Source organism: Symphalangus syndactylus, chromosome 18, assembly GCF_028878055.3.
Source record: "Symphalangus syndactylus isolate Jambi chromosome 18, NHGRI_mSymSyn1-v2.1_pri, whole genome shotgun sequence".
Lineage (NCBI taxonomy): Eukaryota > Metazoa > Chordata > Mammalia > Primates > Hylobatidae > Symphalangus > Symphalangus syndactylus.
In genome coordinates, this window is record NC_072440.2 from 92333999 (window position 1) to 92359014 (window position 25016).

Below are 25016 nucleotides of genomic sequence, written 5' to 3' on the forward strand. Positions count from 1 at the left end.
AGCTTTCCTCGCTAATTATTAACCGTTTGCAAAAACAGCTATTTATGAAAGCAGTAGAGTGATGACCAGCCGAGAAGACAGAGTACACTTACAGTTTCTAACACTGAGTGGAATGAGCCCTGTGGAAGATTGCATGCTGGTGGGGGCAGATTGCATGGCGGTAGTAGGTATTAGAAAGTTTCCTCCTCTGTGTAGCCCGATATTTTATGTTGGAGAAAGTGCTTTGGCTCAGCTACTTTCATAAGACTTAGAATGACGAGATAGCATGTTTGCCAGCCAGTAAAATAGAGAAGCCTATGGCAAATTTAAGCTGAAATTTTCAAATAGAATCAATGGCATAGTGTCTTTTCTTGAGCTCTGAGATTTGAAGATATTAATTTTAGAAATTAATGTTTACTTTAATACAGTAATGCTGCTCGGGTTATTGCATTTGAATTATGGAAACAAAACCTTAATAGTATATATTCCAGTTTTAGTTACATTCCTCAGCCATGAGCTAATTTTATGGGGGGAAAAATCTTAAGAGCATGGTATTTCTATAGTATTCCCTCCTTTCTGATAAACCCTCATGAGACTCATGTTGCAAAAGCAATGGTTCTCCGATTAAAAAGAGGAGAGTTAAAGATCAGCTGTGTGGAGGCTTCCACTTTGTCTCACTGCCATGGCCTGAGGCAGCCAAGGGTTTGAAACCCACAGTTCTCTCATGGCATTGTACTTACTGTTGATCTGTGAACCTTAAGATTTGCCCTGAGTTGTGTATAAAATTACATGCTGCTTTATTTTTTAAACATATTTAAGCTAATACTCATAGTATCCCTGCATTCAGATCATCTTTCCTTTTACTAAAAACTAGTATCAGGTGGATGACTATAGGATAAAAACCTAGACCTTCAGTAACAGCTATATAATATGATCTTCTGTTGATTTTTCATATACATACGTAATTTAACTCAACAAGTACTTTGGTTTAGCTTTTAATGTGCCCTGAATATTAACCTAGATAACAATATAAATAACTTTAGATTTTTTTCCTTGTGATGTAAGAATTTGTGTATTGCCAAAGTGCTAGGTTTCTGACTTCTTTCTTGAACATTACATGAAAAAAAATTAGAATACTTCAGCTGTTTGAAAAAGGTTTAATTAAATTAGTAGGTAAATATATACTTAAGGACAGGATTCATTATTAGAATTGAGAATTTGCTGTGACATCACTTTGGTTTTAAGACAAATGTATAGACATATAGAGAAATAGTTGTAGTTTAATATTATTATGATACACGTATGCTTAAGTAATCAAAAGTAATTTCCATAGGGTCGTGAATCTGGCACCATTCAGAGATACAGTCTACCTAATGTTGGTTTGATTCAAAAATATTCCCTTAATTGTCGAGCCTACCAGTTATCCTTGAATTGCAACTGTAGGTAAGCCTGAAAACTCTGCTCATGTAGTTGTTAGACTTAGAAATGATCAGTTGGGATTGTTAGATTTATATGTCATAAATGTAAAGATGGGTGTGTCTATTATGAACTTGTCTTAAAATTCAGTATAGTTTTATTTTATACTGCATTTGGTTTAAATGTCTTTAATTGGGCGTATGGAAGTACTAGTATAATTTTTTACTCTTAAAGCTTAAAAGCACTGAGACTATTTTATATTTCCTACCAATGGGTTTTGTCTCTGGATACATTTTCCTCAGAAGAGAGCAAAATGGAGAGTAGTCCATATCTTGTATCAAATTTATTTAACAAAATTTTAAGCCATTTCTACTGTATTCCAGGTTTCTGATAATCTGATTTTGAAGAAGAATGGCTATAGGTAATTATTCTCATGATTGCTGATAGTAATTTTATAGTTTTTTATTTTCTCTAATTGCATTGTTTTTAGCCGTCTTGCTATCATAGACATCTCAGGAGTTCTGACTTTCTTTGACTTGGATGCTCGAGTAATGGACAGTACAGGACAGCAAGTAGTTGGAGAGTTGTTAAAATTGGAACGAAGAGATGTCTGGGATATGAAGTGGGCCAAAGATAATCCTGATTTGTTTGCAATGATGGAGAAGACAAGAATGTATGTTTTCAGAAATTTGGATCCTGAGGTAAAAACAAGAAATGAGTGTTAACAGTCTATAAATAATGAGCCAAATATATTCCCCTTTGTTTCTTTAAGAAGTTTGTTGAATAGCAGTGCCAACATGGCTGCATGAATTTCTGAAAATAAATAGGAACATTTCTGTGGATTTTAAAAATATTTGGTCTTAGGTGAGAAAATACTTATCTATTAAATATTCTCTGTTTTCCCTGAAAGGTACTTCCTAGGCATTTATTTATCTGTTCTTTTTAAAAGGTGGAGCCATGGTCACTAGTCTTTTTTTCCCTTGTCAAACTTAAGAAAACAAAGAAAGTCAGTAGTCTTATTTACCAGAATTTCTCAAAATAACCTAATAAAAAAACATAGTTTTCAAATTTCCGTGTCCATTCATTCTTTTCTGTCTCTTTATTCACTTTATTCTGTGCTTACTTTGTCTTATTTATATTTACATTTACCATATCTTTCACAAATCTGTGTTCTTTCTTAACCCAGATATTCTTACAAATATGCAAGTGCAGGCAGGGATTAATCTCTCTTTTGGGTATGAGGAAGCCCCCTTTGTTCTCATTTTTAAGGTTACATTTTGATTTTCTGCCTGTGGCTCACATCAGCTAATTTCTATGCTCTGGATTTTCCTGTCACTTAGTCTACTCTGGCCAACTGTCAGCTGTTGTATTTAGGAAATACAAAATAATCTGAGTGGTAACCTAATCAAAACATCATTAAGAAGGTAAATCTTTTAAATGACTTTTGAATTAGTAACGGATTTTCAATTTGGAATTTTCTGTACTCCTGCTGCACTCTACTCTTGTGAATAATAAGGAATAAGTTAATAAATGCGTTATATCATTAATTTCCATTTGTTTGCATGTATAGCTTCCTTCTTGGGAAGAAATTGCACGCTTGGGCCCCTGAGCTGCCAAAGGGTTTCTGGAGTAATTTATTTAGTGGTAAACTGTTTGCCCCTTTAATATCCTAAATTATTTTCACATTTCCCCATTTGAGTCCTACTCAGGAATTTTGGATGTAAAATGCCCTGATGTAAAGTGCTCTCAAAGGCTCTGTTAAAGCTTTTGCAAGTCTTAGGATCTTTGTGATTCTTCGACCCTGAGAAATGGTTCAAAGGAAAGGCATTCAGATTCAGGGCTGCTGCATTTGACCTGTAAGCGTGGGCTTCTTTCAAGGGTCCAAGGGAAATTTAATCCTTGCCACAAAACAATTGTGGCAATTTGACAGGTAATCGTGGGATAACCTTGAAGTTGGGAGAATACATTTTGAATGTTAGAGTCTTTTTCTGTCCTTAGCCCTGCTCATACGAAGTCACAAATCATATGTTTGGAGAAGGGAGAATGTTTGTTGTATCTGGCTGCTCATAATGTGTCTATAGCACACATGGTCAGTCTGGTACCAAGTGAAATCTTTGCCTGGTGGAAAGAGTTTCTTAAGTAGTTTTAACAGAACAGCCTTTTAAAAACATACTATTTTTTAATTTGAATTTGTTTTCTGGTTTGGCATGTAGTTCGATTTCTGTTAGATTTAGAGCTAGATGGATTTCTTACAACCTTCCCACTGTCTGGATTTCTTTATAAATGATGCTGTTCTGTTCTTTTCATTCGCAAGGACACTGGTTTACTGTGGTCACAGCTGGTTTAGCTACTGTGCTCATTTGCTCGCTTATTGATCATGTAAGAACATGATCTCTTCAAAGCAGGGAAGATCTGTTTTACAGGATCTGCTGAGTTACATTTAATAGTATGTTCCTTCAGGATATAGTATTCTGTATTGTTATTTAGGAGATAAGTTATTGTTTGACAGCTAATAACAGAATATATTTTTATCCGTTTGAGTGTTGTTAAGAATTCTAGATTCATACCTTTATTTAAGCTGTAAATCTTCAGATTATTTGAGAGAAAAAGATGCTATCTGTGTGCAAAGTTTTAATTCACTGATAAAGCACATTTTCTTTGAGAATTAGGAGATGAATATTTAATGTTGATACTCCCCGCTTGATCATTTTCATCTCCAGTGACCCTCTGAAGGTACTGATTGCACTCTTTTGTTCTTTTTCTTGGCTCTTCCTTCTCATTGGCACTACAATTTCATATTCATGTTTCTTTCATATCTCATAATTTCATCAGACTCTCATTTTTGTACATTTGCTTCTTTTTCAAACAAGGGGCTCCCAAACTTTTGAATATATGCTCTTATATATACATATTTATTTAGAAATTATTTACATGACCTACCATATTAATATATTATGAATCATGCCCCAAAATAGAAATTTTAAAAGAATGAGAAAAATAAATTTTACTGGATGACATAACTTTGTTTTTATAAGTCATGCTAATTGCTATGGTTCATGCTAATGCTACATTAGCTAGTATATCAGCATAATGCACATTTTAGAGCAAGGTTTTGTTAACTTAGTGGATAAAAGTCTCATGTTTCAAATAGTCTACTTGATAACTTTGGCCTTTTAGCTGACTTTTGGTCAGACCTGATAGGATTGTCATTGTTTTCACGTTGTAATGTGACTGACACAAGGATCTGTGCTAGGATTAAGAGAGGTGTCAGTTCTTCCTTTCCTTGTTTGCTTGTGCTTGCATTATATTACTTTTAATTTACAAGTTCTTTGCAAGAAGCTTTTTAAGCCACTTGTCCAGTTTGTGAGAGTTAGCTAAAATTAGGTGATACAATCCCTCGATTCACTTAGTTAGGTATATGCAAACCTCAGTATATCACAATATGCTAAAATTGTAGGACAAATAAAGGTACTTCAGGATACTCATTATACGGCACATATTATGAGGCCTTCTGACTTGTGTGCCAAATAAGGGTGCCAATATTTCTTGGTGTAGTATAGATTATTAAAGCTTTGGTTACTTTTTTGATAAAAAGAAGTATCTTGCATACTGGTTAGGTGAGACCCTGCTGGTCTGAAACTTCATATTTAAATGAAGTGTGTGGATAGATAGCTAGTGAATTTTGGAAACTAAAGAAAATTGGTTAATTCCAGCAGAAGTTGAATTTTTAAAATCTGAATTACATAAATGTATTTACTTATGCATTAATAATCAGATTATTTTTGAAACTTAGTTTTTCATCTCTGTCTCCATCTTTCTCCCTTTCTCTTTGGTAGTATTTTTTTTTCATGGATCAACTTTTGTGAATTTATCTTTTGATTATCTTGTTTTGTTGCACTGTCTTGCCAAAAATAAAAAAAATTTCTAATGATAAACATGTTTATACAAAGATCTAGGGCAGCTATTTTACTTTATAATATGCATATCCTATTCTTTATTTCAACAGGCCTATATAACACTAAGATAAGAGACAGACATATAACAGTCTCATTCACTTACATATTGGCAAATAAATCTTCTTAAGAGTAGGAGATATATCAGGAATGCATTCTGGCTTATGTTACAGAGAAGAGACTGTACAGTGTGGTATGGGATTTCTTTGCTAGAGGGCTTACATACAAATATAGTGTTTATCAGCTTTATGAAGAATTAACTTTAATATTGAATTGCATGAATTAGAATTTTCAAGCTATATGACTTTTTATTAATTGAGAAAGTTGGACTGAATATTACATGCTATTAGGGAATTAACATTAATTATATAAAGTGTGATCATAGTAATGTGGCCATGTAAGAGAAAATTCTTATGTTTTAAAGATATGTACTGCAGTATTTAGGGGTAAAATATCATGATGTCTATAATTTACTGTATTTACTTTACAATACTTCACTCAAGAAGTTAAATGAAGCATATTTACCATAATTCTAATTATTTAGGTTATGGGTATATGAGTGTTAATGACATTCTCTCTTTTGTTTACCTGAAAACTCTGATAATAAAATTTAAAAGCATGATTTGTTGGAAGAGAGGAAATTTTGCATAATGAAACATAATTTTTTTTTTTGTCTTTAAAGGAACCCATTCAGACCTCGGGATATATTTGTAATTTTGAGGATTTAGAAATTAAATCTGTTCTTTTGGATGAGATATTAAAGGTAATTCCTAAAAAGTTACATTTCTGTTGCTAGCTTGACTGGGGATTATTTCTGGACCAGGCAGTGTAGTATCCTGGTTAGCAGTGTGGACCCAGGAGTCAGATATATCTCAGGTCCAGCCCTGCTCTCTTATTGTCCAGCCTTTAGGTGGGTGCCATCATCTTTTTGAGCTTCACTTTACTTTCCTGTAAAATGATGATAAAAATGTATGAGTCTCAGTTATTGCCTTTATAAAATACAGATAATAATACTACTTATTGGATTGTTATTATATAAGATAATGTGTGAAAAGCAATTAGCACAATGCTACGGCCAAGTGAGAGCTAAAAAAATGAGTGCTAATTGTTGTCATTGTTTTTGTAGTAATAACGAGGTACTGAAGAAATATTTAAGAGTTTAGCCTTTTTCTAGTTCTAAGATACTTGAGTAACTTTTTTTTAGAGATCTATGTTTCCATTTTTTCCAGGTTTTGTAAAATAATCCTTTTTTCTCTTTTTAAATTCAAGACATGATTTTGAACCCCTGCATTGGCCTATATTGACCATCCTTTGAGAATTTTTTTTCTCTAAGAATGTACTGAGAGAAGTTTTACCTTCATTTTAGCCAAAGCATTAACTTTTTCTATGTAATATATATATATAGTTTTTGAATTGAGATAGTAGATTTAAAATTTCCAGAAGTTAGTGGCAATTTGGAACAGGTTTGGGTTTGATATGTAAATTATATTTGGATTTGATATGTAAATTATGGCTCTTTTATTGTGAACCAGTTTCATTTTCTATATCATAACCACCATGCAGCAGTGGGATGGGCCACCACCTAAAATTTGATTTGGATGTAAAGATTGATGATACCATAGGGACACCAAGAATGTATCTTCCATGATGAAACTTTTAGGGGAGAGAAGGGCAGGCTTCCCAAGCTGTCAGAAATGGCTGGAGAGCACAGGGAAAGGAGACTGGCTTGACGGTGTTTTTGTTGTTGTTTTGTTGTTTAGTAGTCAGGGAGTGGGTCTGGGGTGAGGCTTTTAATGGATAGGGGATTATGTGGTTTGAAACTCACTGGCGCCCCAAAGGAAGGAGTATCTGGGCTTTCTCATTAGCTTGCCCCATGTGAGGCAGAGGGGAAGAGGGAGGGGTGAGGTTTAAAAGCTGTCAGCAGCCAACCATCAAAAATGGAGTCTGGGCTGTTACTACCTAGGATTATGTTACCTCCAGATTTGACTATTTGACTCTTCTCTATATGGATAGCACTTTTCTTGTCCTTGTTTAAGGTATATGACTTGTAAAACTAATGAACTTATTTCATTGCCCGTTTAACTTGAATACAGTACCACCAGATAATATTTTTTCCTTTTCCACATATGTGAAGAAAGATGTCTATTGTTTTTTTTTTTCAGCAGGGTTTCTCTCTGTTGCCCAGGCTGGAGTGCAGTGGTACCATCATGGCTCACTGTAGCCTCTGCCTCCCAGGCTCAAGTGATCCTCCCATCTTAGCCTCCTGAGTAGCTGGGGTCCCAGGCACAGGCCACCATGCTCAGCTAATTGTTTGTATTTTTTTTTTTTTGTAGAGATGGGGTTTGCCATGTTGGTCAAGGGTGGTCTTGAACTCCTGGGCTCAAGTGAAACGCTCACTTTGCCCTCCCAAAATGTTAGGATTACAGGTGTGAGCCACCATGCCCAGCTAGAAGATGTCTTTCTGCTTGTCTTCTTTCCCAAAAGATTTAGGGAAAGAAGACATTATTTCTTTCTTTCTTTTTTTTTTTTTATTTTGAATATGTGGTTTTTCCAGTGCCCTTTAAAAAAACAGTCATAAGTGGGTAGAATCAAACTAAGGTGACTGAAATATTTTGTCTGCTTTTATATATTTAATGGTTTGATAAAGAGTGAGCTTCTTGAATCCCTAACATCTAGCAAGGATCTGATACAGAGTTGGTTTTCAGAAAGTGTTGGTTAAATTGATTTTTTAAAATGAATACTTTACTGCTTTTAAACAAATGGCAGAATTATATAGAATTCAAGCAAAACAGAAAAGTACTGAAAAAAGTTAAAAAAAAGAACCCTAAACCCCACAACTCAGATATTTTAGTCACTACCATTAAACATCAGAACATCATTCCTTACAGCTGCAAGTTATGTATGGAAATATAGATTTGATAGATTTAGATGGATGAACAGAAGTAATTTTATAAAAATGACATCATTGTACAATCTACTTTTTTAGTGTTAATTTAATTAGATAACCTGAAAGTGAGTTTAAAGGAATTCTAGACTTTTAGATAATATTTTTCCACTACAAACAATACCATTTTCCTGGGTTGAGAAGAAAAATTATGAAAAACCAGGTAGTTATTAGTTTAAATTATATTTTAATTTTTAATAGTATTGTCTTTCCACTCTAAAAGATAACATTCTTACATTTTCTTCTTTTTCTCCTTTTGTAGATACATTATTTTTACATTGTCAAGATTTAGAACATTTAAATTTCATCTTGTAATCCTAATTTCCAGTTGTCTAGTCTTAACAGTTAAATGAAGTCAAAGCTATTAGCCAGGCTTTTTACTACATTTTCTCTGTACATAAGTTCTTAATTTTGGTTAATCTTTCAGTTGGCTGGATTTCATCATTAGTAGTGTTTTTCAAGAAAGGCTCATAATTTCCGATTGCCTTAAGCTCTAGAATGTGTGAAAATGCCTGTGGTGTTGTTGCTGTAATTGATGATTATATTGAATTTTGTGAAGTTTTTTAGATAAAGAAGGCTCTCAGTGGTAAAATGATTTACCCAAAGTTCATCTATTCATTAATTCAGCAACTATTAATTAACAGCCAATAAGACACAGTTCTTGGCCTCGGGTAGAGGAGTTGAGGAGATGGATAAGTAATTCAGTTGCCAGAAAAGAGTTAGGGGTGCTGTGATTCAGTCAGGATGGTACACCTGTTCAAAATTCTGAAGCAGGAGAGCATTAGGTCAGTTCTGAGATGATGAATATTGAATACTGTAAATAGTACAGCTAGGCATTGTGCTGAATCTTTGAGACATGTTATCTCATTTAAGGTGAAAAACCAATCTGAGCAGAGGGAAACAGGGATGTATAACTGTGAGGGATCCCTTCTGCTGTTTTCCTCTGTCCCCTTTTCCTCATAGGCCGCCTGATTGCCTCAGAGGGACTTACTTGTGGGTTTTGGATGTTTTCCAAATAACTCAAAAGACCCAAACATGAAGATTTCTCTTCCTTATTTTGCTCACAATATGATGCCATTTTTTTTTCTTGTTTTGTTTTGTTCTGGTTTTTAACATAAAAAAGAAACACATACTCTAATGGCAAGTATTTGAATTTTTTTGTTTTCATCTTTACTTTTAGGATCCAGAACATCCAAACAAGGATTACCTAATGAACTTTGAGATTCGGTCTCTGCGAGATAGCCGAGCACTGATTGAGAAGGTTGGAATTAAAGATGCATCTCAGTTCATAGAGGACAATCCACACCCCCGACTTTGGTATTTAAAAAAAGCAAACTCTCCCAAGATGTCAGGTGTAGGTTTTTAAAGTCTCAGCTTTGTCCCTCTGCTCCCCTACTATCCTCCTGATGGGAGCAGACTTCCATTCTTGCTCTTCTTTTTAAAATATAGAAATTCATTTAGATTTGGAAATCCTCAAAATAAGCAGAATATTATTTGAAAAATGTTTGCATGTGTTACTTTCCACCATGTTTCTCTAGAAATAATAGACATAAATGATAATTGAGTTGTGATTCAAGACTAGTTTATCAGTAATTTGCAATATGCACTTATGTTTTTGTTTCTTTTAAAATAAAGGCGCTTACTGGCTGAAGCAGCTCTTCAGAAACTGGATCTATACACTGCAGAGCAAGCATTTGTGCGCTGCAAAGATTACCAAGGCATTAAGTTTGTGAAGCGCTTGGGCAAACTACAGAGTGAGTCAATGAAACAGGCTGAAGTTGTTGGCTACTTCGGCAGGTTTGAAGAGGCTGAAAGAATGTATCTTGAGATGGACAGAAGGTAAGTTATGAAGGCGCAGGCATCCCCGAGTACTCTATCAGTTCATCATTGTATTTTTTACAAATGGAGACTATAAATACAGGTGTATCATACAGTTTGTTTTAGAAATTAATTTTAAGTTTGGATTACAACCTAGATATTCTACATGCCCCTCATTCATTTGTGTTTTGTAGTCTGGAGGCAGTTTTCTTCTCTGTTTTTACATCTAATAATGGCTGACTCTGGGAGGTTTTTTTTTTCATTTGATGGGAAAAAATGATAGAACAACAGAGACTGGGATCTTTTATATTTAAGACATAGCTCATTATTCCAGTTCTTTCTTTCTTTGTTTGTTTAGGCCATTATTTAATTTAATGTTGTCAAGAGGCATAAAATAAAAATCAGAAGTCGTTAGGGATTGAGATTAGTTCTTTATATTTCATTTTTGATTTATATAAAATAATGTATGAACTTCATAAATATTTCTTCTTTTGAATTAAAGAACTGCAAGGCCTGTCTCCCTGGCCAGGAATCAAACCCAGGCAGCTGCTGCAAATGCAGAGAATCTTAGCCACTGAACCGCAAGGCGGAGAGTCTGTCTGAACTTCATTTCAGCTGTTAAGATTGTATCTCATCTTCATTAATGTTATTTATACTCCCAGGAGATCTCTAATACGACTTAGGCTCTGAAAAGACATGTAAAACCACATGTGTTAATACTGTGTTTTGTTTTGAAATAAACCTGATCACATCTAAGAAATTGCTGAAAAGAAATGATTGTTATTTAAATTATTATTTTGCTAAATAAATTGAAAGTCCAGGAAAGTAAAGGCACAACATTGTTTCTTTTCCCTATTCTGGTATCTTAGACCATTTGGGCTGCTTTAACAAGATACCTGAGACTGGATAATTTATAAAGAACAGAAATATTTTTCTCACAGTTCTGGAGACTAGGAAGTCTAAGATCAAGGTGTCAACAGGTTTAGTGTCTGTTGAGGGCCCTGTCTCACTTTCAAGATGGTGCTTTGAATGTTATGCCTTTACATGGTGGAAAGTGAAAAGGGCAAAAGGGGCGAATTCTCTGAAGAGTCTTTTATAAGGGCATTAATTCATAAAGGCAGACATAATGACTTCCCAAAAACCCCACCTCTTAATACTACCACAATGGAGATTAAGTTTTAACATGAATTTTGGAGGGGACACACATTCAAACCATAACCTCCAGGTGCTCCTCATTTCCTCTTAGCTAGTCAGGCTAAGTTTCTAAAGTGTTTGGAGAGTCACGTTGTCCACTGCTGTGTAGTCTCAGCACCTAGAACTGTACCTAACACATAGTAGGCTCTTGGTAAATATTTGTCAAATAGATGAATGTATGAATGCCTTTGTTTGTAGGGATCTTGCTATTGGCCTCCGGCTGAAATTGGGGGATTGGTTTAGAGTACTCCAGCTCCTGAAAACTGGATCTGGTGATGCAGATGACAGTCTCCTGGAACAAGCCAACAATGCCATTGGAGACTACTTTGCTGATCGACAGAAGTGGTATGTAACTTTCCTGGAGCTCGTCAAGCATTCATGCAACACTTAGTAGCTGCCTGAGTACTTCTCTAGGAAGTAATCCTGGGGAAATGAAGATCATTTTCTTGAATGCTAAAATTCAGATAGCTTTAGATTCATCTTGGAAAGCCAGAGATCCTGTGAAGTTGTGAGATGAGCACTATAAAAATTTGGAGTGTATAAACACATAACTTGTACTTAGCTCCATGCAGCTTTCTGTTTGAGACTACAGTATATAATTCTAAGATGTTTTATGATTTATTTTTGAACAAAGTTTAATAAGTGTTTTTATTTGCTTTATTATATATTATTTTCAGAAATCATTGGCTTTTAATCTTTTCGTTTTGATTAGTATGCTTATGTCAGTGTTTGGGAGTAAAGCACTGGTATTTCTTAAGAATAGTCAAGGAATCTTACAACTAGAATATGCTTTAGATTTTTTTCCCCATTTATATGTTTGAAAGTTATTCTGGAGCTGAAGATAATGAACAGTAATACTAGTACTGGGAATTATGATGAAGGAACATTTTGGTTGAAAGTGCTTATTTATCAGGAGATTCACATTAGTTTTAAAAGTTTTACCTTTTTTCTTTCTGTAGGTTGGATGCTGTACAATATTATGTACAAGGACGGAACCAGGAACGCTTAGCTGAATGTTACTATATGTTAGAGGATTACGAGGGGTTAGAGAACCTTGCCATTTCACTTCCAGAAAACCACAAGTTACTTCCAGTAGGTATTGCAAATTTTGGTTTTTGGAATTGTTAGGTTACTTTATAAAACTTTATGTTATCGTCAGGAAATATCTCCCACAATAAAGAAAATTAAAAATCTGTAATGTTACAGTTTCTTAGACATGGAATGATGCTTTTAATTATAAAGCAATGTATAAATAATATAGAATGCTTGAAAATGGAGGGGAGAAAGTCAGTCACATTCCTACTACTTTAATATGATCACAGTCTTGTGTAGTCTGTTAAGATTTATAAAGTTACTTTTTAAATCTTAGCTGAATACATGAAATATTTACAGATGAAATGATATGTTGCTAGGGATTTGCTTCAAAGTAATCTGAAATTGTTTGAAATTTGCTATAACTTAAGTTTAAAAAGGTAGCTCAACTTTTATTATGTTATATTAATAAAGTATTTCAAGTTAAAAGAGAAATCGAAAGAGTTCTCTTGCTTTCGAATGTTCTTTTAGAGCCTCTTAATTAATTGTTGACTACTGCAAATAAGTTTTATTTTATGTGTTTAATATGTAAATCACTGAGCTGTACAATACTTGTAGAGCTAGTAGCTCTCAACTTCAGAGTCTGGATGTATATCAGTTGTGAGTTCTGCTTCAAAAATTTTGCCTATTAGTTAATAGATAAGTATAGTATTATGATAATTCAGTTCTCCCTATTGTGAATTTGAGCAGCTATCTCTGTAATAATGGTATTTTCACTCACCCTTATTTTCAATCCTATGGGTTTTCTTGAGTAGGAAAGAAACTGAAATTACTTAGAACCCTGGGTATAGGGAAGAGTGTATCCTCCGTTAGTGTTGTCTGTTAGATGTGTCTGATGATGCCAACAAACATTTTGCTGTAGAGTATCCAGAATAGTAATATTCCTGAGTAAATGCTAAGTAATTATAACTATAATAATAATAAATAACTAAAATAGTAAAAATTTTAGTATTATAAATTTTAAATATAGAGGAATTTTTAATAATATGGGAAGGTGTACATAATAAGTAGGAAATACGGGATACAAAATTATGTATTGTGTGATTGTGTACAACACAAACATATATATTCGAAGGACAAAGATGTTAAGAAATTACATCAGAGTATTGAGAGAGGTTTCTTATGAATGATAAGATTATGAGTAATTTCACTTTTTCATGTTTTGTAATTTTTTTTACTAATAGAATGTATTCCCTTATAATCAGAAAAATATAAGCATTGTTTTAAAAGTTGGATATAAAATATACTTTCATACTTCCAAAAATATTGTAGAAGGGTTGGGGAGGGAGAACCTCTGGCTAGTTAGATATTCTGAAAGAAAAAAAAATGATGTTCTGAAAATGTCCAGTGCAGCTGAACAAGTAGGATTTGTTGTTGTGGTGGTGGTGGTGGTGGCGGCGGCGGCGGTGGCAGTGGTGGTGGTGTTGGTTCTTCCTCGCTGCCACCACTTTCCAAGGGAGCTCTGTTTTGGGTCTAGCTTCCTGAACTGATTAACGGCAGACTTCTCTAGGACATTTCTTTATAGAGGTATTTGAGAGCTCTGTGAATGTGAGATTTCCCTTAAGTCTCTAGTTAATAATTAGCACTGAGTATACCACCAATTGACAGAAAGGCTTTTTTCACCCACTGGTGGGGGATTTGTTTTGGAGCTTGACATTTCTGTATACAATAGCTACTGAACTGAGATAAGAAAGGAGTGCAGTGTCTTCAGGGCATGGTTAAAAATCAGATCCACAGCCTGAGCCAGTGAAGCTCTGGTTTTATCGAAGTGATGCCTTAGCATCCATTCTCATTTGTACCCTCTGCCCTTGCGTCTGTTTACAAGAAAAATCTAACTACCAGTAAATTTAATACTCATACTTCCCTACGGAGTTTTGTTAAATTAAAATGTAAGTAATTTCCTTGGTCTGTGGAATCATACTATTGTTTTGTTTGTACAGGAAATAGCACAAATGTTTGTCAGAGTTGGAATGTGTGAACAAGCAGTGACTGCATTTTTGAAATGTAGTCAACCAAAGGCAGCAGTAGATACCTGCGTACATCTCAACCAAGTAGGAACTGAAACTTTCTGTCTGTGCAGCTTGTTGTCTTAGGAATTTTTAAGTCAAAGGAAAATTAAAGTCACCCTAGTGATCTTTTAAAGATTATTGCCAATGTAAGGGTTGGAGAGCCTGACATGAATTTTATGGAAGGAGCCAGGCAGGTATTCTCTTAATTGAGGACCAAGAAAGTTGCACTTACCTCTTAAAAGTGCTATCATGAGGGGTGACCCACTTATAACCAGCTCAGAATGGGAGCATGAACAAACCCTGTGCTTTTAGTCTGGCAAGTTTTTGTCTGGAAGTAATTTCATAATTTTCTGCATTTTATTAGGGTTGGGTTTTGTTTCCAAAGAAGGACCAGTTAATGGTTGGTCATTGCCTGCGGAAGGAATTGAGTTACTTTATCAATATTTATTTTGGCAAATCTATTTTCCTTTTCCTTTATAGAAAACATACATTTGATATTTTTAAGAGCTGAAATTAAACTGAAAGTACAGAGTTATTATAGAAACTATTGACTATTAATGTATTCTTTTAATATTTTTCTTATTTTTTAAAACCCCTTTTGCTTTATAAAAATAATTTTAAGTGTCAAATCTGATAGGACAGTTTCACAACTGAAATTGCATATTTTGTTTTACTATAACATATAAACAATTGTATCTTTTTCTTGCTTGAAGTTTTGTAAGATTAGAATTACAAGATTAATATGACTATAAACTTTGAAACTTTCATTTTCACATGTATTTCTTAAGCAAATCAGAATCTTAGAGATCATTTAATCATTTTGACATATGCTTATAGAACTTATGTTGCTGTGATTTTAAATGCTATTTTTAAAACATACCAGTTTTTAATTTTGAAATAGTGTTTTTATTATAAACTTAAAGCTTTCTTGTGTGAATTTTATGATACATGTGACTGTAAATACTTGGGTGACTGAATGGTGTAATTTTTCTCCTAGTGGAACAAAGCTGTTGAATTGGCTAAAAATCATAGTATGAAAGAAATTGGATCTCTGTTAGCTAGGTATGCATCTCATTTACTGGAAAAGAATAAAACTCTTGATGCCATAGAACTGTATCGGAACGCCAATTACTTTTTTGATGCTGCTAAACTGATGTTTAAGGTAATGTAAAAATCTTGGTGAATATTTGATTTGTTCCAGTCACAACATTTTAATATATGAAAGAGCACATTCTACATTTTCTTTGGAAACAAATATTTATTACAGCAAAACCTCTCTGGTTTTATTGCTTCTGTATACATTATTTTAGTATTATTACCTTTTACCAACAAAGATGTTTATTAATATTAGCAACTTACTAATACCTAAACAATTGTATGTTGAATGCTGGAGTTAACAAAGAGTTAAAGAAATTGCTGAGACTACAAAGTACAAATTTCTACAACAGGGAATTAAATTTTGTTGATAATAGAGTTTTGAGTTCTTTTAAATGTACAAGTTTTAAATATTACGCTTTACATAATATTTATTTGGAGGGAAGATAATTAGTACAGTATTAATGTGTACACATTATACATTCTATTCTACTCCCATTTGATTTAATGAAAAAGGAAAAATATCTCTTAAAATCATTTAAATAAATTTCAGCTTCTGAAGGATGCACCGTGTTAACACTATCATATCTTTGTGTACTTGGAACATTATTTTAAAAATCGCTGTATTATGGAAAATACCAGCATTTCATCAACACTTTCTTTATTCCGATTTAGTTATCTAACAGCACCTCTCATTTTCTAAGAGAGATCTGAGTTCCAACTCCTAGGGCTAAATACTAAGGAAAGAACTAAATATGTATAGATACTAATGAAAAGAAGATAGGTTTTAAGATATTTATCTTAAATAGGTGGTATTTATATTCCATCTTACTGATTTTCCTCCTTTTTTAGGGAATTAAATTTATTAGTTTTGGAAATGATTATATTTGTACAAATATAGATAGGAAGTAACTTCCCTCAATTTTTAAAAATGTTTAAGGTTGCAGATGAAGAGGCAAAGAGAGGAAGTAAACCTTTACGTGTCAAGAAGCTCTATGTAATGTCAGCCTTACTTATAGAGCAATACCACGAACAGATGAAGAATGCCCAGCGAGGAAAAGTTAAAGGAAAAAGTTCAGAGGTAAAGTAGCACGTTAAATAACATTAAGTCATCGGGAGTGTTTAAGAAAAAAAAAAAGAAATTATCAAACTTCTGTTATGAACAGGTCATTTAATTTGCATGTCTGCATTTGTTTCCTTAAATAATATGAAGAAAAAGAATGACTGATTTAGAATTAGTATTCAAATTTAGAAATTTCTACCTACAAATATTGAAATTGTTTTTCTGTAATACTAATCTGTAGTCTTTGCTTTAATGTCTTATTTGTTAAAAAATTTTACTTACCTGGGAAATCCTCCTTTCTAATCAGTGAGTTTTAAAACTTTTGTAGATATATTATTTTAATGCGTAAATGAATGTCTGATTAACTTAGAATCTAATTAGTTATATTTTAAAATTTATTCATGCCAGTTTAACAAACTATGAATTATAATAAAAAATTAAATCTGTTTTGGGTGCAGTGCTCACACCAATAATCTCAGTGACTAGGGAGGCTTAGGTGGGAGGATCACTTGAGTCCATGAGTTTGAGACTACAGTGAGCTATGATCATGCAGCTGCATTCCAGCTTGGGTGACAGAGTAACACCTCATCTCTTAAAAAAAAGTCTGTAATCGTAGTTTTGTAATGATAAAATCTGCTCATTTAGATACTTTAATGACTGTTGTTATTTGGGAGTTGATACTGTGTGTGCGTTTGTGCTGACGGAAAGTGTGGGCTGACTTTACTTGTAGGCCACTTCTGCCTTGGCTGGTTTGCTGGAAGAAGAAGTTCTGTCTACAACGGATCGTTTCACAGATAATGCATGGAGAGGGGCAGAGGCTTACCACTTCTTTATACTTGCACAGAGGCAGCTCTATGATGGATATGTGGACACTGCACTGAAGACAGGTGGGCATGTCACCTAATGTGTATAGTATGTCTGAAAATTATAAATTGAGTATGAAGGGCTAGCTTCTTCAATTTGCCTTTATGTGGCCTTCAATAACATTTTTTCCTATGGATTTATTTTCCTATGTTTGAGATTATGCTATATATAATTTGTCTTATGCATTCCCGTTTTTGAAGTTTTTTTAATACAGAGAAAACACATAGTTCACAGAAATGTCAGAAATTTGAGATAAGCAAAAAGAACGTGTATAGCATTCATATGGCTAGCCATTCAAAGTTAAATACTTCATAGCCAAGTTCACATTTTTTGGAGAAAAACGTATACACATGTATCTATTAAATATATTTAATACATATATTTAAATACATAAAATATATTTAATACATACATTCAGATAATTTTATTCTTTACAATATCGGGAGTATAACATGGCATACTTTTACGTACTTTTTGAAAACCACGTTTTAAAATATTTCCATATTTTATATATACATTGCTGTAGCATTTATCTTGTGTTTTATAAAAGTGATACTTAGCTAATAATTTCAACCAAAACAGAAAAATATGAAGAAAAAGTAAAATAATCTAATAATTTATAAAATAATTCTATAACTCAGAGGTAATCATTGCTAAGGTTTGGGTAAACTTCCTTTTTGATGTTTCTACATTCAGGAGCATGGTTTTTCCCCTCAGTGGTATATTATAGTTCTTTCCTCGTTCTTAAACAGAGATCTATGTAAACATTCTACCTAATAGTCCATGGTATTTGTGTACTGTAATTGATGGAAGATTATTTACATGTAGTATCAGGATCTCAATTTCTTCTTAACAATAACAATATTCTAGAATTTAGATATGTGAACTCCAGAGAGTGTAATTATGATAACTATGTTGTAAGCCAAAGCATATGAATGACTAAATCATTACTGGTCTTTCAGCTTGGCCATGGCAAGCACTGTCATGACACCCCACCCTTCCTCTGTCATATTGGTGACATCATCAATTTGCTGCTCACATCATCACCAAATGCACATCACACTCGAATCCTAATACATCATGAATCTGTATTCCAATGGCATGATCTTAAAAGAAAACTTTTAGAGAAATTCTTTTATTTGAATATTTCTGGAATTCTATAGGGATGATTTTTATTTTTAATTATTTTTATAAGAGCTCTTTAGAGACCATATGTAATAATCCTCTTTCATATATATTGATTTTCCCTAGCATTTATAAGTTATAGTTACTTAACCTTTCTAAGCTTCAGTTTCTCTTTGTGTAAAGAAAGGATAATAGTATCTTCCTTGGCCAGGTGCAGTGGCTCATGGCTGCAATCCCAGCACTTTGGGAGGCTGAGGCAGGTGGATCACAAGGTCAGGAGATCGAGACCATTCTGGCTAACACGGTGAAACCCTGTCTCTACTAAAAATACAAAAAAATTAGCCGGGTGTGGTGGCAGGTGCCTGTAGTCCCAGCTACTTGGGAGGCTGAGGCAGGAGAATGGCGTGAACCTGGGAGGTGTAGCTTGCAGTGAGCCAAGATCGTGCCACTGCACTCCAGCTTGGGTGACGGAGCGAGACTCTATCTCAAAAAAAAAAAAAAAAATAGTATCTTCCTCATAGAGTTATTGTAATGATTGAGAAGTTCATGAAAAGAAAACTCACTTATTATGCCACCTGGACGTTATGAACCCTCAGTAAGTGGTAGCTGTGATGATGATATTAATAGTGTTTTTTTATATAGTCATATCTGCCAGTCTTTTACTTCATATTTTTCTCTTAGGAATCATGCATAGCAATTCCTTTAAGTTTGTTAAATATGATGTTTATTATAACATCTAAGTTATCCTGAAACCATTTATTGAGTTTATTCTTTCTTAACAGATTTGAAATTCTACCTTAATGTGCTGAGACCAGCTCGGTCGGGGAGACCCTAACTGAGCGGCGCTAGAGGAATTAAAGACACACACACAGAAATATAGAGGTGTGAAGTGGGAAATCAGGGGTCTCACAACCTTCAGAGCTGAGAGCCCTGAACAGAGATTTACCCACGTATTTATTAACAGCAAGCCAGTCATTAGCATTGTTTCTATAGATATTCGATTAACTAAAAGTATCCCTTATGGGAAATGAAGGGATGGGCCGAAATAAAGGGATGGGTCTGGCTAGTTATCTGCAGCAGGAGCATGTCCTTAAGGCACAGATCGCTCATGCTATTGTTTGTGGTTTAAGAACTCCTTTAAGCAGTTTTCTGCCCTGGGCGGGCCAGGTGTTCCTTGCCCTCATTCCAGTAAACCCACAACCTTCCAGCGTGGGCGTTATGGCCATCACGAACCTGTCACAGTGCTGCCGAGATTTTGTTTATGGCCAGTTTTGGGGCCGGTTTATGGCCAGATTTTGAGGGGGTATGTTCCCAACATGTACCCCTTATTTGATTTGCAAATCGATAAAAGCAAGGGCAGCTTTGTCATGGTGAGCTACTTCTTGCAGGAGTCAGGATCCACATCTGCAGACTATAGAAAGACAAGCAACACAGATTAAAAGCACAATCATCATTGAAATTACAGGGCTTTCCAGTGTTTTTATCCATTTTAATGGGTTACTAGCTGCTAATCTGTCTGCAGCTCCTTTAAGCACTCCAGTTCTTGGCATTAAGGTCAGGTGTGCCTGGGATGCTTTGAATATTTGTTCTTTTAATTTTGCTGTATCCAAAAACAAGTTTGTAGAGTGTCCTTCTAGATGCTTTTTTATTCTTTCCCAAATTTTGATCTTATTAAGAGCTATTAATAGTTTCCACAAATCCTTAATGTTTAGCTCCTAGACAGGGCCATATCATTTGAGGTTGAGGTGCCACTATACCACCATGGTTCCAGATAATAGGAACTCTTGCCATACTTCTTATTATATCTACCATCTGAACATTTTGTTCAGACCATCTGAACATAGTGTGGCCATGGCACGCAGACTGAGAGGTGCAATTCAAGCTAAACATCCCCTTAGGGGAACAATTGATAATGATTCCCTAGGAATCATTGTGCAGCACCTCTGCCTGTTCTGCAATGCAATCTTCCTAAACAAGTACATTCATTTTTTTCTGGCCAGGTTCAATTTTGTTTACAAATAGGTTTTTGAGGGCGGTATGCCTCAATTATAGGAGCAGATTTATTATGGTAAATACTGAGATCAGAAAGCATGTGTAACTGCATCATAGAGTGATTACATCTGGGCATTATTGCCAGCCAAGATTGATAAATATGCCCAATAAGTGTAATTGTTCCCTGTGTCGGCCCTTATTGAAGGAATACTCACAGCAGTGGTGATAACTGCTATCATAGCTCCATTAAGTTACTCATTGTGACTGGTTGTCCCGCTTTCCTCAGGTTTTCTTCTGCCATCTGTGACAGCTTCTTGATCCGTCCCCAGGTGGGTGACTGTGTTCAACGGGTGTTGCTTGTGACAGTTGGGGTCCTCCTCATCGTCAGTCTCGACATACTGACGAGATACTGACGGTGGGGGGTCCTCGAGATCATCCCGGAATCTCTTCCTTGGCATCTGGCTTATGATAAGGTTTCAGGTGGCTTGATGGTATCCAAATCGGCTGTTGATTTTGGCCTGGAGAAACACAAGCATAACCTCTACCCCAAGTTATTATTATTTTACCTATTTCCCAACTTTTTGTTATCGGATCTCTCCACCAAACCAGTTGTTCTGCTTCTGTCTTTGCAGCTGGTTTCTATAGATGCTGTTCAGCTGCTGATAACATCTGGCATTTGGGCAGGCTCAAAAAATTTAAAGTTAATAATGCTAGATTCAATTGTATATGGGCTGTCCCATAATCCCTGTTTCTCCTCCTTTTTTGTTTTTGTCATCAGTTGTTCATCTGTATGAAATCATAACTGAGCATTTTCAATTAACTGTGTAGAATGAACCACGTATGAAGAATCAGAAATCACATTAATAGGCAAATCAAAAGCAGTCATTACCTCAATTACAGCTACAAGCTTCGCTTTTTGAACTGAAGTATAGGGCGTCTGGAAAACTTTACCTTTTGATCCGGAATAAGAAGCTTTACCATTACTAGACCCATCTGTAAATGAAAATGCTTAGCAGGCTGAAGGTTGTTTACCACAGAAATTGTAAATGCAAACTGTTCACAGTCTTGCTCAGCTAAGGGGATAGTAAAGAAACAGTCTTTTAAATCTATGACTATTAAAGGCCAATTTTAAGGCAATCCTGGCTGTGATGCTCCCATAGGTTGTATAACTGAATTGATGGCTGTTAAGTCAGTTAACATTCTCCATTTACCTGATTTTTTCTTAATTACAAAAACTGGAGAATTCCAAGGGGAAAATGTTGGAGCCATGTGCCCATTTTCTAACTGTTTAGTAACTAATTTCTCTAAAGCCTCCAGTTTCTCTTTACTTGGCGGCCATTGTTCTATCCAAATTGGCTTATCTGTTAACCATTTTAAAGGTATAGGTTCTGGAGGCTTAACAATGACCACCATCAAAAATGATATCCTAATCTTTGGCGGGAACTTTGTCTTTCTGCTTGAAGCGGTTCTTTCAAAGCTTGCAAATTTTTTTCTAGTCCCACACCAGGGACATACCCCATTTCATGCATTGTATGTTGACTTTGAGGGCTGTATAATTGTTCTGGAATTAGAACTTGTGCTCCCCATTGTTGTAATAAATCTCTCCCCCATAAATTTATAGGTACAGAAGTTATAATTGGTTGAATAGTCCCAGGTTGTCCATCGGGCCCTTCACAATGCAAAATATAACTACTTTGATATACTTCATGGGCGTTACCAACTCAAACTATGTTGAGTGTGTTGAATTGGCCACGCAGACAGCCAGTGCTGTAGAGAAATGATTGAAATGTCTGCTCCTGTATCTACCAAACCTTTAAATTTTTTTCCCTAAATAGTTATTTCACAGGTAGGATGTTTTTCAGTAATTTGATTTACCCAATAAGCTGCTTTGCCTTGTTTATTTGTGCTTCCAAATATATTGTGTTCATTTAATTTCACTTTTCCCTGTTCCCACATATGGCACAATAAGGAGCTGTGCTACGCACTCTCCTGGCTCTGCTTTCTAGGCAACAGAAGTAGATATAACAATTTGAATTTCCCCATTGTAATCTGAATCCATGACTCCTGTATGTATTTATACCCCTTTTAAACTTAAACTAGACTTTCCTCAAAGTAATCCTGTTGTCCCCGCTGGCAAGGGTCCACAGACTCCTGTTGGGACCCTTTGCGGGGGTTCCCCAGGCGGAAGGCCTACAGTTTTGTGCAGCATAAATCCACTGTGGCACTACTGGCTGTGGCGGGGAACAGACATTGTACTGGGGTGAGGGAATGGCCTGAGCTGGAAATGCCCCGGTTTGGAATGGGGCCCGGGACAGGCCCCTCACTGCATTTCCCAAAATCGGGTTCCCATCTTTATTAAACTTAGAGTGACACTGATTAGCCAAATGTTTTCCTTTTTTACATTTTGGACATATTTCAGGCTCAGCAGTTTTCTTTTTTCTGCTATCTGGTGGCCTGACTTGCTGATTTTTTCTACATTCTTTTTTAGTATGACCATGCTTCCCACAGTTAAAACAACCTCCAGGAAATGGAGTATTTCCTTTATCCACTCTTAGTCCTGCCATTGCTCGTGCTAGCAGAGTAGCCTTATGCAGATTACCTCCGATAACATCACAGGCCTTGATATAATCAACTAAATGTGCTTTCCCTCTGATAGGTCGCAGAGCAGCCTGGCAGTCAGGATTAGCATTGTCAAAAGCTAATAACTGCAGCACTATATCCTGAGCAGACAAATCTGCAATCACCTTTTTGTTTTGAGACGGAGTCTCACTCTGTTACCCAGGCTGGAGTGCAGTGGCATGATCTTGGCTCACTGCAAGCTCCGCCTCCTGGGTTCACGCCATTCTCCTGCCTTAGCCTCCCGAGTAGCTGGCACTACAGGCGCCTGCCACCACGCCCGGCTAATTTTTTGTATTTTTAGTAGAGACGGGGTTTCACCATGTTAGCCAGGATGGTCTCGATATCCTGACCTTGTGATCCACCCACCTCAGCCTCCCAAAGTGCTGGGATTACAGGCGTGAGCCACTGTGCCCAGCCTGCAATCACCTTTTTAAGAGACTTCTGTAACCAAGCTATAAAATCCACATATGGTTCTTTTGGTCCCTGTTTTATAGCACTAAAGGAAGGGTATTGTTCTCCACGTGAAGTGATTTTTGCCCAAGCTCTAATGCACACTCCTCTAAGCTGTTCTATGGCATCATCCTGCATGACAACTTGTACATCTAAACCAGCCCAGCCGCCAACCCCCAAAAGTTGGCCTGTAGTTATATGAATTTGAGGTTGGTCCTGGGCGTTGCAAGCAGCCTGAATGAAAGCTTCATCTGCTCACCAAGTTTTAAATTGTAAGAACTGAGCAGGAGTTAGACAAGCTTGAGTAAGAGCATCCCAGTCAGTAGGAATCATCCAACTGGAAACAGCAACATTCTTTAACAGTCCCATTACAAAACGAGAACCTGGTCCATACTGATTTATAGCTTGTTTAAATTCTTTGAGTAATTTAAAAGGAAAAGGCTCAAATGTAGCTGTAATATTTCCCTTTTGTTCTGGGGGGTGTATTCTAACAGGGAACTGTCAAGCTTCTAAATCACCCTCTTGTCTAGCTTGCTGAATTCCTGCCTGAATAGAACTAAGAGCAGTCGCTCGAGGCGCTGTTCAAACAGTCACTGGGGCAACTACTTTTTGCCCAGTGTCCTCTGGAAAGGAAAGATCTGGAGGGTCATTTTCTTCAAAATAATAATGAGGGGGTGCAGAAGGGTAGGGATGAACCTCTCTCCTTTACCACTTTAGCTTTAGCTGGCAAATAAACCTGCTCTGTAATCTCTTCTGTTACTTCGTTATACTCTCCTTCCTCCTCATCGTCAGTGTGAAAAAGTTCCAAGGTGGAACGAACCACAGCCCACACTTGTCCCATTGTTACCCTGATGCTTCCGAGCTCCCCTACTTACTCACTACAGGGATTGCTTTAAGAGTACTTGGTTGTCCTCCAGCTAGTTCCGCGTTCTCCAACCGTCGCTCCAGTGACCCTTCGACCTGGATTTGAGCCCCCACGATGGATGCCACTTGCCGAGACCAGCTCGGTCGGGGATACCCTAACCTGGTGGCACTAAAGGAATTAAAGACACACACACAGAAATATAGAGGTGTGAAGTGGGAAATCAGGGGTCTCACAACCTTCAGAGCTGAGAGCCCTGAACAGAGATTTACCCACGTATTTATTAACAGCAAGCCAGTCATTAGCATTGTTTCTATAGATATTCAATTAACTAAAAGTATCCCTTATGGGAAATGAAGGGTTGGGCCGAAATAAAGGGATGGGTCTGGCTAGTTATCTCTAGCAGGAGCATGTCCTTAAGGCACAGATCGCTCATGCTATTGTTTGTGGTTTAAGAACTCCTTTAAACGGTTTTCCGCCCTGGGTGGGCCAGGTGTTCCTTGCCCTCATTCCAGTAAACCCACAACCTTCCAGCGTGGGC

At 35.9% G+C, this 25016-nt stretch overlaps 1 protein-coding gene across 4 annotated transcripts in view; it reads left to right on the plus strand.

The window, feature by feature from the left end:
• Positions 1-25016, plus strand: part of WDR35 (WD repeat domain 35) — an 80762-nt gene that overhangs the window by 43089 nt on the left and 12657 nt on the right. For all 4 annotated transcript variants that reach the window (XM_055252395.2, XM_055252394.2, XM_063622797.1 and 1 more), the window contains 11 exons: positions 1313-1422; positions 1886-2096; positions 6031-6111; positions 9473-9609; positions 9928-10131; positions 11503-11649; positions 12264-12396; positions 14337-14447; positions 15403-15567; positions 16441-16581; positions 17294-17450. In XM_055252395.2, the coding sequence (XP_055108370.2) occupies positions 1313-1422; positions 1886-2096; positions 6031-6111; positions 9473-9609; positions 9928-10131; positions 11503-11649; positions 12264-12396; positions 14337-14447; positions 15403-15567; positions 16441-16581; positions 17294-17450 (1597 nt within the window). The remainder of the gene's footprint in view (positions 1-1312; positions 1423-1885; positions 2097-6030; positions 6112-9472; positions 9610-9927; positions 10132-11502; positions 11650-12263; positions 12397-14336; positions 14448-15402; positions 15568-16440; positions 16582-17293; positions 17451-25016) is intronic.